This window comes from Pseudorca crassidens, chromosome 15 (assembly GCF_039906515.1).
Source record: "Pseudorca crassidens isolate mPseCra1 chromosome 15, mPseCra1.hap1, whole genome shotgun sequence".
Lineage (NCBI taxonomy): Eukaryota > Metazoa > Chordata > Mammalia > Artiodactyla > Delphinidae > Pseudorca > Pseudorca crassidens.
Genome location: NC_090310.1, coordinates 83,716,216 through 83,734,042, shown reverse-complemented (window position 1 = coordinate 83,734,042; position 17,827 = coordinate 83,716,216). Strand labels below are relative to the sequence as shown.

Genomic DNA, 17,827 nt, shown 5'->3' with positions numbered 1-17,827 from the left:
ACACAAGTGTTGAGCACCTGCTACATGCCTGGTCCAGGAATGGGTTCTAGGGAAATAAAAATGAGCATTTTCCTTCCAGGAACCCAGAGGTCAACACGGGGGGCCGGCCTGTCCTGTGTGGGGACCCACATGAAGTGATCCCCAACCCCAGCATGGGGCTGCCACTTGGCTATTTTCGCAGGAAAGCAGGATCTGGGGCGTTTTTTCCCAGGATGCCAGGAGCCTTGCGGGAGTCAGCTGGCAGGCACCAAGGGCTGTGTGTTGGGGTAGCAGGGGCGGAGGGAAGGTGGAACAGAGGGACATCAATAGGCATGGTCATGGGTGCAGGGGAGCGCCCGGGGCTGCCCCAAACGCTGCTGAAACCATTAAATGAACAACAGGAGAGTCACAAATTGTCAGCAGCCTCTGCTGGTGAGCCTCAGGGTCTGCAGCCTTGGGCATGGAAGTACCTCAGCTGGAACTAGAGCCTGCTCTGGGGCATCAGCAGCCTCTTTGTCAGTAATGGGCAGAGGACTAGACACCAGGCCCCCCGCCCCCCGCAGCCCAGGGCTTTATCCCGAAGGGGCCTTGACTGGGGTCTCCTCGGGGTCAGGAGCACAGGCAGTTCCTCTGTCCCAGGGCTGCTCTCTGGTCATTTCTGTCTCCTTTGTTTGCTTTAACTTTTTAATTTTGAAATAATTTTAGACTTAGAGAAAAGGTGCAAAGATAGTCCCCACGTCCCCTTCACCTTGCTTCCCCTAATATTAATCTCTTACATAATAGTACAATGATCCAAACCAAGAAATTCACTTTGATGCAGCACCATTAACTAAACCGCGGACGTGATTCGCATTTTCCCCCAGTGTCCTTTCTCTGTCCCGTGTCCTGCATTGAATTTAGTCATCTCGTCTCCTGCAGGCCCAGGGATGGTCCTCGCTCTTTCCTTGTCCTTCCTGATCTTGCTGGATTTGCAGAGCATCAGGTGTTTTGTAGATCGTACTTCAATTTGGGTTTCTCTGATGTCCTCTCATGTTTTCAAATGAGACAAAATTCATGTTCCATAAAATGCAACCTTGTAAAGCGTACAATTATGTGGCTTTTCATATACATAGAGTTGTGCAACCGTCACCACGATCTAATTCCAGAACCTTCCCATCACCCCAGAAGGAAGCCCAGGGCCCCCATATCCCTTTTTGTCCACCGCACAGTACTTTCTCTTGTCCCCTCCCTCTTGCCCCGGCTCCATTTCTCTCCAGGACGCTGGTCCTGTTTCCTTTCGGTTTCTCTTTGTGTCTCTGCCTCTGAGTTGCTCTGTCTCTCTCTCACATTCGTTTCTATTTCTGTGTTTCTCTCCATCAGTCTCTCCCTGTCTGTCTCTCCATCTGACTCTCTCCCTCTATTTTCTCCCTTCTCTACATCAGTCTCTCCCTGTCTCTCTCTCCATCTGACTCTCTCCTCTATTTTCTCCCTTCTCTCCATCAGCTTCTCCCTGTCTCTCTCTCCATCTGACTCTCTCCCTCTATCTTCTCCCTTCTCTCCATCAGTCTCTCCCTGTCTCTCTCTCCATCTGACTCTCTCCCTCTATCTTCTCCCTTCTCTCCATCAGTCTCTCCCTGTCTCTCTCTCCATCTGACTCTCTCCCTCTATCTTCTCCCTTCTCGTTCTGTTTTGCTCTATGTAGTGTGTGCATCTTTCTCCCTCTTTCATTCTAAAGGAGACACCGGCAAAACCCCAGAGGAATGATAAGGCATCCACAGAGCTCTGGAGACAGACGGGGTGAGGATAGCAAATATCTAAGGGCTGCAGCTAGACAGGGACCTCTCTGAGGAGGTGACGAAGCAGCCAGCCCTGGAAGAGCTGCTGGGAGAGGGCCAGGCAGGAGGGCAGCAGGAGCAAAGGCCCTGGGGCAGGACAGAACGCCAGGGCCGAGCTAGGGAGAGGCAGGGGACAGAGACAGGGGCCTCCCTGTGCCCAGGCTCGCTTAGAGGGAGCCCTGAATTCCTCCCCAGGTCAGGCCCCCAGGATCTGGGGCAGGAGCCCCAGCCAGCCCGGGGCGAGGCTTGTGGAGGATAAGTCATGGCTGAACCTCTGAGAACTTTCCAGAACCAAGCCGCACACTCAGCCCTGGGGACCCTGAGCTGGGTACAACCCACCTCTTCCTTGAAAGGAACCTGCAGCAGAAAAGCACAACCCAGGCTCAGAAAGAGTCTGTGTGTTGATTTATTCCATTATTTATTCCAGAAACACTGATTAAGTGCCTGCTGTATACCAGGACCACAAACAGGCATGGGCAGCGCCCTGACCTCACGGGCTCAGAGTCTAGAAAGAGAAGCAGCCCACCTACTCACCCCGACCATGCTGGGGAGAAAGGCTAAAGCTCAGATGACCATTTATTCATCCAGCAGCTATGAGGGCCCACTGCATATGGTGGACAAACACAGATGACCCTCAAGGGGATGGCCCCTGTTCACAGCACAGCTTCTAGAGCAGAATGGCATGGATTCAAGTCCCAGCTCTGCCGGCTATTAGCTGAGCAGCCTTGGGCAAGTTGCTCACCCTCTCTGAGCCTCAGTCTCCTCCTCTGTAGAGTGGGCTGCTGTGAGAGCTACAGGCCAGAATGTCACATGCTGAGCCCCCCTACCCTCCCCGCCCCACCTCCGACATTCAGAGACAGGACACGAGCTCAGTTTGTCAGCCATAATTGTTCTTCCCAGCTGGTGGGAGGGCTGGCTGGTCAGGAGGATCCCAGGCCTGCTGGGGACCGGGGACCGGGCATCCTCCCCCAGGGGTGCAGTCTAGGCAGCAGGGGGAGGGAGCAGAATGTGCAGTAGCTGGATGGTGGCTTGTGTCCTTAAGTCACCGAGGGCAGCACCAGGCAGGCTGGCCAGGGCCCAATAGCCTGACCCAGCCTCATTTGTGATGCAAATGGCTGGCAGAGGCTTCGGGTCAGAGCACAGGGTCCCCAGCCAGGGCCCCAAGCTTTTATTCTGAGCAGAGCCGGGCGTGGGGGGGGGGGCGGGGGGTTGGGGGGGAGGCAGAGTGGAGCCTCCCCAGACAGCCTCGGGGGACCTCTCTGGGTGGGGTAGGGGTGAGCAGGGACCCCAAGGCCAGGAAATGCATTCCTGGAGGCTGATTGGGGTGGAATGGGGTATAAGGGCTGGGCCACCCCCTGCTTGGCCGGTAGAGTGAGTGGGAATGCCTTCGGCTGGCAGGGCTCCGTCCTGCAGGACCCGGAGGTCCTCTTCGGGCTTTCTCCCGGGATCCTGCAGAAACCAGGGCCCCGCATGTCACACCCTGTCACTTCCAAGCTGGCCCCCACTGGATCTCCAGCCCCTCAGGGGTCCCTGGCAATGCTGTGGCCACACACACCTTCCCTCCTTCCCTGGCTCTTGGCCACACTTGGCTTTTTCACAGGCTGCTCCCTCTGCCTGGAATGTCTTTCCCTTCGTCAATGCCAGTCTTTTTTTCAATCTCTGGCCCTTACTCTGTACATGTAACTATATACTCTTTTTCTTAAAGACAGTGCCCCAAATTGTATAAACTTCAGGCCCCATGAAACCTGGGTCTGTCCCCAGTGGTAGGAAAACATCCCCTGACACCGTCCTTCCTGGTCCCCGAAGAGTTAAGTAGGTCACATCCCCTGTTAGGTCATTCATTCATTCAACAAATATTTACTGAGAAGCTACTGTGTATCAGGCACTTTTCTAGGCACCTCGGATAGAGCAGTGAACAAGGCAAACAAGAATGTCTGCCGTTATGGACTGACAGTCCACCAGGGGTACAGGTAATAGACAGATGAATAAGCAATAATAAGTGATACATAAAGTAAACGTAGGTTTGAGGCGTGATAAGAGCTACAGAGAAAAATGAACAGGCAAGAGAGAGGGAGCACGGTGAGTAGGGGGCTATGAGTTTGAATGCAACAAGGTAAGAAGTGAGCCGTGTGGATACCTGGAAGATGAGTGGTCCAGGCAAAGGGAAGAGCATGTGCAAAGGCCCTGAGGCAGAGGAACACCTGGGAGGGCTTGGCACTTCACTGTAGTATTTATCAGACTGAAATTAAATAATTATTCCAATGATGACTTACGAATTTTTTGTCTTCCTCACTAGGACTTTGTATCTGGTAGTTGTTCAATAAGTACAATAAGGAGACAGAATGTATTTATTTCTTTGGAAGGAAGGGGTTGGTGCTGGTGGAGTTGTAATGAAGCCCCCACCCCAGGGCACTAGGTCGGCTCACAGGGCGGAGCTCTGCAGGCACCTGCAAGGCAGGGACCCGGGCCTGGCACCGGGCAGCCTTTTCCAGGGACGAGGGGGCAGCAGGCATGGTGAGGACAAAGCAGGAAAAGAAAAACAGGAAGACCCCACGATGATCTCCAAGCTTGGTTTGGGGCATATGTGATCCCTCTTCAGATGCCCCAGAAAGAACAGTGACCCCATTTCAGGGGTCAAGTTCTAGCCAGGCCACTGAGTTTGGGACATGAACTTTAAAAGCGTGGCCCTGAATAGTTACCTCCTCTGGTGTGACCTCCCGGCAGTGCCGTGTGAGGGCTGAGAAGGAGCCTGCAGGTGAAATCCCGGCACACAGCAGGTGTGCACGCACCGGACAACGGCAGGTGCACCAGCAACTCTGCTCAAGGCGATTCGTTCTCCCTCTGCCTGAATGAGCAAAAGGCTGGAAGCGACTTCCACCTCCATCCCAGGGGGCGGGCAGTAGAGCACGCCCACTCACACGTGGAATACTAGGCAGGCGACAACCAGGCGATAGCAAGCTCAGTGTGGGCTCAGCGGGGAATCTTCAAGATGTATTTAGGGGAAAGGAACAAGCGCCTCACAGAGCGGATGGCGCGTGCTGACTTGGAAACAGACACACAGAAGCATAAAATACAATGTGTTGAAACTGGAGGCCCTGGATGCCTGGAGGGAAGAGAACCGGGTGGGGGATGGGAGGGACTTTCCCATCCCACAAACCGCCCCCCTCGCCCCACAATTCCCAGTCGATACACTGGTGAATGGAAGCTGTGCAATTATCCTGAATAAAAATGCCACCGCTCTTAGGAGCAGGAACGTGACTACTGGCATCTGGAGGTGGGAGAAACTACCAGGCAGGGGGCAAAGGGGGTGGGGATGCTGGGCACACCCCCTGGGGCTGGACCTGTCTGTTCCCCTTTCTCACTAAGTCAACCACCCGAGGAACAATAGTGCTTCCCCTCCTCTTAGAGGAAGGGCGGGTGGAGACAGCCTGCAGGGCCAGGGCGGCAGGTGGAAACCTCAGTGAGGTGCCAAACGCTATTCTGAGAGGCCGGCGGAAGCAGGGGCGGAAGTCTGTGCTGGCGATGGTCTCTGGCTCCGTCAATGCACAAGCGGAGGTGCTGGGGGAGGGGAGGGGTGCCCCGGGGAGGGGAGGAAGATGTCACGGGGTGCTCCCACCCCCCCCGGAAGCTGCTAGTCCAAAGCCAAGCCAGTTTCTGTTTTATAGGACTTGGGGGTAGGTTAATGCATTTCATCCCCACCCAGTTCCCGCTACACTCTGCCAGCCTCAACCGCCTTCCCCCGACCACACTCTTGCCCTCCTGGCCTCCCCGCAGTTCCTCAACCTGGCCCAGCGCACCCGACCTCAGGACGTTTGCACAGGCTGTGACCGTCTCTGGAACGCTCTGCCGTCTTGCCCCCTTCCATGACTTCTCTCCAGTGACTTTTTTTTTTTATAAATGTATTTATTTATTTATTTTTGGCTGTGTTGGGTCTTCGTTGCAGTGCGCGGGCTTCTCATTGTGGTGGCTTTTCTTGTTGCAGAGCACGGGCTCTAGGCGTGCAGGCTTCAGTAGTTGTGGCACATGGGCTCAGTAGTTGTGGCTTGCAGGCTCTAGAGCTCAGGCTCAGTAGGTGTGGCGCACGGGCTTAGTTGCTCTGCAGCATGTGGGATCTTCCCGGGCCAGGGCTCGAACCCATGTCCCTTGCAGTGGCAGGCAGATTCTTAACCACTGTGCCAACAGGGAAGCCCTCCAGTGACTTTTGCTGGACCCGCCTCTCACCTGGACTCTCCCGGTTCTTCTCCATTACCTCACCTGCTTGTTTCCTTCACAAATTTGTAAGGCAGTGATTTTTTTTTTTTTTTTTTTTTTTTTTGCTTATGCCCTTGTCAGGGCAGTAGCCACACCCACTTTTTTTTTTTTTTTTACTGTTGCACCTCCAGTGCCTAGCAGAGAGAATAAGCTTGGACATTTGTAGAAGGAACAAAATAAGAATCTTTGGGGCACAATGTGCTGTCACTTGGGGGAAAACATTCAGTGGTTCTGAGGCTAGTCAAAGGGAGAGCCAGAATCTAACCGACGTGGGGGATTTTAGAGCAGAAACTTAGACTGCCCTTCAAGATAAAGGAGGTTGATTTTGTGACGGGCTTGGCTAAGGTTAGGGACCAGCGGGAAGGAGACACATTTTCTTTCCAATGGAATAACCCAGAGGTTGGGAGCCAGGGGCCATGGACTCTGAGCATGAAACCAACATAGGCTGAGAAATAAAGAGAACTTGGATCCTTATACAGTGCTTGAGCTGCTGGATCCAGCCATTCCTGAAGTCAGAAATTCAGCTGCATAATCCAGTCATGTCCAGCTAACCGTTCTCCAGAAGGAGGGTGAATCATTCAGGATTCTTTTCTTTGCAAATGACAGAAAGCCCAAGTCAGGCTGCTGTGGTGGGTGGGATAACGCCCCTCCCTCCAAGACATTTGTGTCCTAATCCCGGGAAATTGTGACTATATGAAGTTTGAATATATTGTTACATGGCAAAAGGGACTTTGCAGGTGTGATTAAGGTTACAGATCTTAAAAGAGGGAGAGTAGGGCTTCCCTGGTGGCACAGTGGTTAGGAATCCACCTGCCAATGCAGGCGACACAGGTTCGAGCCCTGGTCTGGGAAGATCCCACATGCCGCGGAGCAACTAAGCCCGTGCGCCACAACTACTGAGCCTGTGCGCCTAGAGCCTGTGCTCTGCAACAAGGGAAGCCACCACAATGAGAAGCCCGCGCACCGCAAAGAAGAGTAACCCCCGCTCACCGCAACTAGAGAAAAACCTACGCCCGGCAACGAAGACCCAATGCAGCCAAACGTAAAAAAAAAAAAAAAAGAGGGAGCATATCCTGGGTTATCCAGGTGGGGTCAATCTAATCACATAAGTCATTAAAAGCAGAGAACTTTCTCTAGCAGGAGGCAGAGAGGAGCAGCAGAAGAGGAAGTTGGAGAGATTTGAACACTAGGAGGGACTTGACCCACCGTGGCTGAAGGGAGCCATGGGGAAAACACGAGAAGGATGTGGGCAGCCTCTAGAAGAAAAGACCTACCCCTGCTGTCAGCTAGCAGGAAATGAGGACCACAGTCCCACAGCCACAAGGAACTGAATTCAGCCAGCAAACTGAATGAGGCTGGAAGAGGATTCTTCCCCAGAGCCCCCAGTAAGGATCACAGCTCTGCAGGCACCCTGACTTCTGCCACCCCAAGCTGAAGGCCAAGCTGGGTCATGCTGTATCTGGAGTTCTGACCCACAAAAGTAGGACATAATCATCTATTATGTGTTGCCTTAAGCCACTAAGTTTGTGACGATTTGATAGAAAACGAATACACTGGTTTAATGAAAAAAGAGAATTGACAGGCTCTCTCAGCCTGACTTCAGGAATGGCTGGATCCAGCAGTTTAAACACTGTCCTCGGGATTTAATTTCTCTGCTGCCTCCTAAGCTGGTTCATGCTCAGGCTCCATGGGTCACCCTGGCAGCTCCAGGCTCCCATCCCCCAGGTTAAATCCACAGGCAAGGGGGCCTGCCTCTCCCAGCTGTCCCATCATAAGTCTCGCTGACTCTCATTGCCTGTAGCTGGACCATGTGCCTACCCCCGAGTCAGTCACTGAGGCCAGTGGCATGCGACATTCTTTCTGGCCAGGTCTGGGTCACATGCCCATCTCAACGGGGTCAGGGGTGGAGCCACCTGAGCCTCGGGGACAGATGTAGGGAACGGCTGGTTCCCAGGGGGACACTCGGGCACAGTTAGAGGGCAGAGCGCCACAGAAGCCGCCACACAAGGGGGCTTGAGCTCGCACAGAGAATTTGCCTGTTTTACTTTCTGGAGATGAGCACCACGCAGGGTGGCCTGGGCCGAGGAACCCCAAGCCGCCCCAGCGAATGTGACTCAGAACCTCTGGACAACTCCCACCCCCAGGGCCCGGTTTCCAAACTCACAGGCTAAACAACAGGGAAGCCTTGCGTTCCTCAGAACCATGCTCAACTGGGACACAGAGTAAACAAACCGATATTTATACCATGGCCCCGCGGGGTGGCCACTTGGCTCTGAGGCAAATATGGTCAAAACTGAATCATGCAGCCCTCCGAAGAGACCGAGCCTATCCCCAGAGGAGCCCACGGGAGGCGTCCACCTCCCACACTCCCGCGGGCATCCCTGATCCTTCCCAGAAGACTTGGGTGGGGAGGGAGGTGTACGGCTGCTCACTTCTGCTAATCCTTCACACCCAGACCAGGCGATCCCTCCTTTCCCCGGGCCTGGACTCTGCTGGCCCTTCCCAGGTCAGGTCCTGGCTGGGTCCAGAGCCCACAGGCAGGGTACCCACGCCCCCATGCATCCTCTCCTGAAGATGCACTCCCCACTGCCTCAGATGGCCTCTCCTCAACTCAGAAGATCATTTAATTTATTTAGCATTCACATGGCCAGCACGTATTAGAAGCCCCCTTCTACGTGCCCGGCGTTGGGCGCAGAGGCTGCGTACCAGCATGGATGTCTCTGGCCTGCTCCTGCCCCTCCCAGCTTACAGTCCAGGATGGGAGACAGATATTAAATGAGCAAATAAAATGCACTGAGAAGTACCAACCCTGATAAGTTCTCCAGAGGAGGCAGGCAAGCAGAGTGCAGAGTGGGAAGATGGCAAGGAGTCGGCCAAGGATGGGCACTGCGTGAACATCTGCGGGAAGGGCACAGGCAGCAGGAACAGCTCGTGCAAAGGTCCTGTGATCCCCAGCTCCTGCTGATTCCGTAACGATCTTAGTTACCTGTTTCCTTGTCTAGTGCCCGCTTCTCCCAGTAAACTGAGAGCCCTGTGAGGGTGGGGATTTGTCTGCGTTATTCCCTGCTGTCTCCGCAGGGCCTAGAAGAGAGTCTGTGCACGGTAGGCGCTAGTGCAAGTCAGCGGAGTTCACGGAATGCAGAAGCGACAAGGGGGCTGTGAGCTACCAAGGTCAGTGGACGAGCACATTGAAAAACAGGGAGGTCTCGTTTCAAAATATTTATGACTGTCACTGCCTTGCTACAGAGAAATCTGGAGAAACAGACACAAGTGTTCTGTGGGATTGGAGGGAATATTCCTTCGTACGTTACTGAACTCTGTAGCCATCCAGCGTTTTACTCTGAGATTGCGCTTCTTTTCGCTCTTCTTGTTTTTATAGTCACAGAAGCAATGCGTGAATGTGGCGCCACATTCAAAGACACGCACAGAGTAGAAGGAAAATCCGTTTGCCAGACGGCGCCCCTCAGCCCGCCCTGGATCCATGAATGCCCCTCACCAGAGCCCCTGCCCCCGGTGACGCCTGATGCCCCCGCGCCCACCCTCAGACCAGGGCCAGGCGGGTGGGGGTGCAGGCCTCAGAGAGGTCTGGGTCTCCTCCCCAGACTGGTTAAGCCCAGAACCTCCCTCCCCTTGTGTCCTAGAGACACAGCCCAGCACAGGGACGACTCCCTACTTGGGCTGGGCCTGGCCCTGGTCGCAGCCTCTGCCCCACGGCTCCAGCCAAGCCGATGCCCTGGGTACCAACATCAGGAAGGACTGGGTGCCCATCGCATGCATCATTCAAAATAGAAGTGATATTCAACGATAAAGAAGTGTGGGGAGGGCCCAGAGTTCTGCCTTTTCCCGCGGTGACGTCCATTGCTCTTTTGGAATATGCTTTCATTGTCTTTTCTCATTGTTTCAGAGCCACTGCCTTGCTGGTTTCCTAAGACCTGCCTGGTGAGGTGTGCCTGGCATGGGACAGGCCACCCCCGCCCCCCAGCCCCTGCAAGCACGGACGTACTTTCTATCTCTATGGATTTGCCCATCCTAGACATTTCATATGAATGGAGTCATACAAGATGCGGTCTTCTGTGACTGTCTTCTGCCAGTTGTCATCCTGTTTTCAAGGTTCACCTGAGTTGTAGCATGTATCCGAATTTCATATGTAGAAAACAAACTTGTGGTTACCAAGGGGGAAAGCGGGGGAGGAATAAACTGGGAGATGGGATTGACATGTACACCCTACTAGATATAAAATAGGTAATAAGAACTCACTGGATAGCATAGGGAGCTCTACTCAGTACCGTGTAATGACCTATATGGGAATAGAATCTAAAAAAAAGAATAGATATATGTATACGTATAACTGATTCACTTCGCTGTACACCTGAAACTAACACAACATTGTAAATCAAACATTCTCCAATAAAAATTAATTAAAAAAAAAAGAATTTCATTCCCTTTTCATCGGTTCCCTTTATGACCAAGTAATATTCTTTGGATGGGATACCATACTTTGTTTATCCATTTTTCAATGGTGGACACTGAGGTGGTTTCCACTTTGGGGCTACTGTGAATAGGGCTGCTAGAACATCCATGGACAAGGTTTTGCGTGGGCGTATGTCTTTATTTGTCTTGGTATATACCCAGGCGGGCAATGTCTGGGTCATATGGTAACTCCACATTGAATCATTTGAAAACTGCCAGCCTGTCCTCCGTTCACATTCCCGCCAACACAACTCATTCCCGTTCACAACTCGCCAAGGGTGAGAGTTCCAACCCCTCCCACCCCGCCAACATGGGCTCTTTCCTGGCCTTTCCTCCTAGCCATCCTAGGGGCTGTGAACTGGCATCTCACTTTTTGGCTTTGACTGCATTTAGCGTTGTCCTTTCAAACCAGTCTAAGTTATAATAAAAGCCCACGCTATACTCATGGAGGGTCTTAGAGCCACATGAAGGAAAGAGATGGGCTCCCGTCTCTCTCGCTCTAACCAGCTGTACTCCAAGGGGATTCACAAAAAAATATTTTTTAAAGTGAACTATCAAAACCCTAAAAAGGAAACAAATTTGAATTCTTTCTCCAGCTACGGAAGGCAGAGTCCTTTTTGACCTCTGAAGAAACGAGAGACAAAAACAAAGGAAAAACGGACAGGGGGAAACATATAAAAAATTGAAAGGTACTAAACACAGTGGTTCTTAGGCCAAGCTCCACTTTAGAACCATCTAGATGCTCTTTAAAAAATACCCATGCCCAGGCCCTCCTCCCAGAGACTGGGCTTCAGCTGGTCCCGGTGGGGCCCATGCAGTATTGTTTTGGGAAGCCCTGTGGAGGCAGGTTCTGCGGTGCAGCCAGGACTGGGGTCAGGGTCGGGGGGGGGGGGTGCTGCAAGGACCCTCCCCCTGTTCACAGCAGACTGTTTGTGTATTGGGTGGGTTATATCCGTCCAGCTGAGGTTAGAGCCAGTGAGCGAAGGGTGCTATCAGCATTGGCAGCAATCCAGCGAGATCCCAAGATCCTCAGAACTGGAGGGGGAAATGCCAAATCTCCCCAGGAACTGACCCGTTTTCTCAGGACCGAGCAGGACAGAAGCACTGACTGTAACAAAGGGCTGGCACTCCTCGAGCTCCTCCCTCAAACCTGGCCCTCACTGCTTTTCCCACTGGTGTCCTAGGAGGCACTGATGAGAAAACTGAGGATCAGAGAGGGTGAGTGACTCACCCAGGGTCACACAGCTTGTAAGGAAAGAAACTCAAATTCAAACTCAAGCCTGTCTGATTCCAAACCCTTGCACTGGACCCTTGTGCTGACTTTGCTGGAGTGGGGATGGGGGGTAGCAGTCTATCTAACCTACCATTCATCCTTCCATCCACCCTTCATCCGTCACTCCATCCATCCATCCCTTCATCCATGTCTCTCCATCTCTCTACCCCTCCACCCAGCCCTCCATCCATCAGTCCTTCCTTCCTTCTCTCTCTCCATCCCTCCTTCTCTCACTCTCTCTCTCTGTCCATACTTTCTTCCATTCATTCATTCATCCCTCCCTCCCTCCATCCATCCATCAAGGCTTAACCACATGAATGTCCTCTAGTTAGACATCGAGGTGGATGTCATCAGATACATATGTGTATCTGATGTGGCCCCTGCTTTCTCCCCGCCCTTGTCTCTCTCCCATGGCTCCTAGCTGGCAAACTAAAATGCCCACCAGAGCTTGGTGAGAGGCACAATAAGGACTGGTGGGGACTGTGGAAAAGGGGGAAAGCACGTGTTTAATCATTGCTATGCGGGACTGTGGGCCCAGTGTTGCCAGTGTTGCTCTCTCCTTTCCACAGTGCTCCGTGAACATCTCTCCATGTCATAAATGTACTTCTTCACGGCTGCACCGTATTTCATGTTGCCATTCCCTCCAGAGGAGAAGCCGGCAGCAGGCTGGGGGGGCGGGCTTTGGTGTCAGACCCTCTGGGGTTTGGGCCCCAGCTCTGCCAGCTCCCTAACTACTTTGAGCCTCAGTTTCTGCATCTGCAAAATGGGGACAGTGTGCATGCATCTTGCACGGGGTTGCTGGGAGCTGACACAGCTGAGTGGCGGGCACAGGGCCTGGCAGAAGCTAGGTGCTCAGGAAGTGCAGGATTCTCTGTCCTTCCTTCCCCACGAGGAGGAACACGGCGGTCCCACACCCCCTGTGACCTTGGAGACTCATGAAACCACAGCTCCAGACTCCGGATTATGGCCTTTTTCACAAGTCCTTCCCTCATCCTGGGCCCAAGGGAGCCAAGCAGACTCCTGCGATGCTCGCCTCTCCCTGGGTCAGGAGAGCTCGTGTACGCCAATGGGACAGAGCCCAGGTCCACACCGCACAGGGGTGGGCAGTCCCGGGCGTGCTGAGCACTGGTGGGCGGGGATGGTGGGAGGCCTCGGGTCAGGCAGGAGTGGGGTTGTCGGGAGAACGCAGCCCAGAGGACCCGGTCAGCCCCAAGTAGGAAGAGGGGGGAGCAAGAGGCCGCCCAGCCTCATTCCAATGACGCTCTGAGGCCAGGTCCAGGCTCTTGTCCCAGATGATGGCGACAGAAAGAGAGACCACTGCCCCAAAAGAAAAATCAGAGAGAACACGGATCGGGGGCAGGGTAGAGGCCAGAGCTTCGACAAGAAGGTCTGGGAAGGCATCTAGCAGGTGGGGAGCGGGGATGACATCTGAGCTGAGACTTGGTGACTTTTGGACCCAGGCTGAGGGACAGAAAGGACCTGGCACAGGACACCTGGCGGGAGAGTGGCTCTTGAGAAAGGCATGTGAGAGGTGGCAGGGCCAGTTGAGCCATGGCAAGGAACTGAGGTTTTCTTCCAGGCCAGTGGGGAGCCACAGGGGCTCCTATGCCAGGGAACAGCACGCTCTGAGTTACCTTTTTAGAAGATCGAGTGGGTCCCCATAGGCAAGAGGCGGGTGGAGGCAAGGACAGCTGTGGACCCCACCCAGCTCTGGCTCATCAGAGACATGCAGAAGAGCAACACAGGCAAGCCAGCGGGCACCCCACCCTGTTAGTATTCGGGGTACGTGACACAGATGTAACGTCAACCAAGTGCCAAACTTCATTCTCCAACTTTTCTTGCTCAGTTGTAAATCGTACAGAACCGTGTTAAGAAAAAAGTAAAGCTCTCCTGTAGTCCTAGTACCATTAACATCTCGTCTATTTCCTTCCTCCCGTTTTTATACACATGTGTAGATTATTTTAATAAATTTCCTTTATTTTGGAATTTTTCCCCAACAGTTCTAATGTTATAATTTATTTTTTAAAAAACTTTAATTTCTCTAAAAATATCCCTATCACGGGGCCAAGAAGCCAGCAGGAGGCACCAGGAACTCTTGGGTTGCCTTTAGTGCACCAAGTTCAGCTGTCTGGTGGGCTGGGCTTCAGGGGGTGGGGTTGCCCCATCCTTGATCTCCAGGCTGCTGGGCACCCCGATGTGTACACAAGGCTTGGGGTGAGCAGACAGGGCTGATAAGCAAGGCCGTGCACTTATCAGCCCCAGCAGGAGGCCCAGGAGGTATCTGGAGGGCCAGGTGCCCACCCCACACCATGCCCTGTGCAGACACCCAGCCCCAGGGCACGCTGGACAGCTGCCCCTGCTACTCTCGCTGTATCTGGATGGTCCCCAAACCTAGGGGGAGTCTGGTTCAGAGTTTACATCTCTGGGGACAAGCACAAGTGTGACTCAGCAGTCAGGGCAGGGACATGCTGGGGGGGGCGGTGACAAAGGAGAGGAGAATGGGGCGGGGATGGGGAGGCCAGAGCCCAGCCCTCTGGGAAGGGCAGCATGTGCCCTCCTGATTCAGGATTCTTGTGTACAAATCCTGGCTCAGCCACACCAGCTCTCTAGCCTTGGGCAAGCAGCTGAATCTCCCCAGCCTTGGTTTTCCCATCTGTGAGCTGGGCACAGTCAACCTCCCACGGGTTGCTGGGAGGGTTCAGAGAAAGAACAGACATAGGAAGTATTTAATGAATGTCAGTTTTCATGAGTTCTGGGACTCTGAGGACAGCCTTAGTTCCAGAGCTGAGGGTAACACAAGGTGGGAGCTGCCTCATTTGACTGGAAACATGGGGTCCTTCATCCACAGGCGGGACTCTGAGAGGCAGCCGGCGGCTTTCGCAGGAATTAGGGTGGTTTTCTCACCTCCACCCTCCACTGCTTGCTCAGCTTTCCCACTGGCATGGGGGTTGGGGGCTCCAGGAGCTGGGCGCCCACCCCACAGGGGGCTATCACTGAGCACTTTGCCTAAGTCACCCCCTTTCATCCCAGTGGTGGCCCAGGGAGGGCGACTGTGGGGATTACCCCATGTGCAGGTGATGTAACCACGACCCAGTTATTGCCCAGAGACAGAGCCAGAGGTGCCCAAACATCCGGCCCTTGGCACTGCACCATGTTGGCCCGATGGGGTCTGCTTGCCTGGAGGCGGCGTGCAGGGCGGAGGGGAGGGGCGGGAGCCCAGGCCAAGATGTTCCACTTCAAGCTCCCGGAGGCCACAGAGCCAACAACACAGGCTTTGGAGTCAGACAGACAAACCCAAGCCTGGACCAGCTACGTTCAGCCACATAGCCCCTCTGAGCCCCAGTCTTTCCCTCTGTAAAATGGGACTATTAGCCCACTCCTTGTGGGAGGGTTCTGACCAGGAGGAGAAGAGCCAGTACACCGGAAAACATCACGCGGTTCTCCCCTGGCAGCAGCAGACCCAGCACCCCACTCGAGGACCCTAAATGTGAAAGCACCTCAGGCTGCAAGTCCTGCCTGCGCAAGGGTGACATGCCCCGTGATGACTGTTCACCAGACCTGAACACACCATGAGGGAGAAGCTTCAGCTGCCATCTCAGAACTGCCCCTGGGGAGCCAGGTGACCTCAGGCAAATTCTGTGAGCACTCTGAGCCCCGATTTCTCCATGTGGGAAATGGGCATAATGATGACAGACCCAGCTCACCTCGCTGGTGTGAAGGTCGAAAGAGAGACTGAGTCAGTAACAGTCTCCACAAAGCCCCTTTGAATGAGACATTAGTATCCTGCACTCACAGCTAAGTGCTGCGAGAGTCTGAGACAGAAACTGCATGATGGACATTCCCACCTTCCTCCTTAGTAACCAAAGTCTTTCTATACTCCAGCTATATGCTCAGCTAAACCCCTGCATTACCCCCCCACCAACAGTTAGGTGTGGCCATGTGCCTAAGTTCTGGCCACTGAAATGGAAGAGGAATACGCAATTTCTGCGAAGTCTCCTTGGAAATTCCCAGCTTGAGGTATTCCTTCACTTTCCTCCTGCTTCCTTCTGCTACCTGGAACTCAGACGCGATGGCTGGAGTTCTGGCAGCCATCTTGTTCTATGAGATGGTCTTGAGAAAGTAAACCATGCACTAAAATAGTGCCATGGGAAGTTAGAAGGAACCTGATTCTGATGAATGGAGCTCTCATTTAAACACTGGACCTTCTGCTTCAGACTTCTTTTACATGAGAAAAAAAAAACTTGTAACTTGCTAAAAACCAGTTATTTTGATTTTTTTTAATTGTATGTCACTCAGCCTAATTTTTTAAGTAATGCAGCCCCTTTGAGATTGTATATATCCAGAGTCTTGATTGCAAGGAACAGAAAAAAAAAATTAAATAGGCTTAAGTGAAAAAGGAAATTTATTAGCTCTTGTAATGGAAAAGTCCAGTGTCTAACTCAGGCATAGCTGGATCAAGGGGCCCCAAAGATGTCACTAAGACCCTATCTTCACTCCTCAGCTCTACTTTCCCTAGTTCTGGCTTCCTTCTCAGACAGTCCCTCCATGAGCACAAATAGTCCCACCTCTCAACCCCACCCCCACACACACCCTACCCCTCACCCCAGCAGCTCCAGGCTTATCTGCTCCCAGATTGGCTTCCCCAGCAGAAAGACAGCTTCCTTCCCCCAGGAGTGCCAGCAGAAATCCAGGAGGACTGACTCACTGACCCACACTGGGTCATATGCCTATCCCTGAACCAATCACTGGGGCCACTCTCACTACACTGTCTGCTGGGGACGCAGCGGAGAAGGGACAGAGCCCCGGCCTCAGAGGACGGTCATGGCCCCATTCCCAGCGAGGCTCAGGGAGGTGGAGGCCTGGCCAAGCTCACCCTGCTGGCCTGGGGGGGACCAGGGCCGCGGGTCAGGCCCACACCCTTCAGCTCCACGGCAGAGCACCTCCCACCGCCACTCCTCAGGGGCCTGGGCAGTGGTGGCCCCACTCCCGTGTCTCAGTTTCCCTATCTGTGCAAGGGGGCCACTCTGAGCGTTCCCCTCGTGGGTAACCAACCGTCCGTGAAAAGTGCTTGCACAGCGCCTGAGCCGAGTCTGCACCGCGGACGCTGTCAGCAGTGCTCACCATCATCATGTATAATCATAGTCACCACATCCCCCGCGGGCACAGACCTCGGCCCTGCCGCCCTCAGCTCGCCCCTGCTCTGCACTCAGTGCCCTGACCCTGCAAGCTCTGTCCCTCCTGGGTTTGCCACCGTCCAGAGCCCTCAATCCCGGGCTCCAGGAGGATGTTTTTGAGTCCTCGAGGTCTGTCCCAGAGGCTGCCACTGGCCGATAGTGACAGGAAACGGGCTGGCCACAAGTGGCCCTCCCGATAACCCTGGCAGCACCTGCAACTCTCTCCATGGCCCCACGGCCCTTATCAGCTGCAGCAATGTCTCCTCTGAGCTGGGAGCCCCATGTTGACCTCCCTGACCCCTTGCCAGTGTTTGCAAACTCAGACCCAGCCGGAGGGAGATGGGCAGGTGGCAGGGGCAGGCAGGGAGGGGCATCAGCGGTTCCAGGTAAGAAAAGGGGACCCTGCCTGGCAGGATCCCACCTGACTTGACCCCGGGAACCCTGACCCTTCCCTGGACAGAGGCTGGAGGTCTGGACTACAGAAAGGGGGAATTTGCAAATCTCAGAATCAAAGGGATCGGAAAAGGCCCAAGGAGATCCCACAGGGACGCTAGGACAGAGAAGGTGGCTCCCGGTCACCCCCAGCCACCTCCCGAATCGGGGTGGCCCATCTCACTTCACAGCCAAGGGCTGACCATGTGGAGTTGTCACTGGACTCGGGGGTCAGACCCAGCTGCCCAGCTCCGTGCAGGTGCTGTGCTCCCCATGCATCTCCTCCGCCCCATTCCCTGCAGCAACTCTGACCTCTGCCCGCCCCCCTTTCCCTGGCCCCAGCCTCAGATCTGCCCAGCACACTCCAGCTGGGATGGATGGTCCCAGAACTCCCGCTGGTGTCCTCCACCAGAATCAAGTTCTGAGTGCTGGCA

At 54.0% G+C, this 17,827-nt stretch overlaps 1 protein-coding gene across 1 annotated transcript in view; it reads right to left on the bottom strand.

The window, feature by feature from the left end:
* Nucleotides 1–694: 694 nt before the first annotated feature.
* Nucleotides 695–17,827, bottom strand: part of RBM38 (RNA binding motif protein 38) — a 34,355-nt gene continuing 17,222 nt past the window's right edge. Inside the window, exon 4 of the mRNA XM_067708583.1 lies at nucleotides 695–1,005. Coding sequence (XP_067564684.1) covers nucleotides 981–1,005 — 25 coding nt within the window. The 3' untranslated portion in view covers nucleotides 695–980. The remainder of the gene's footprint in view (nucleotides 1,006–17,827) is intronic.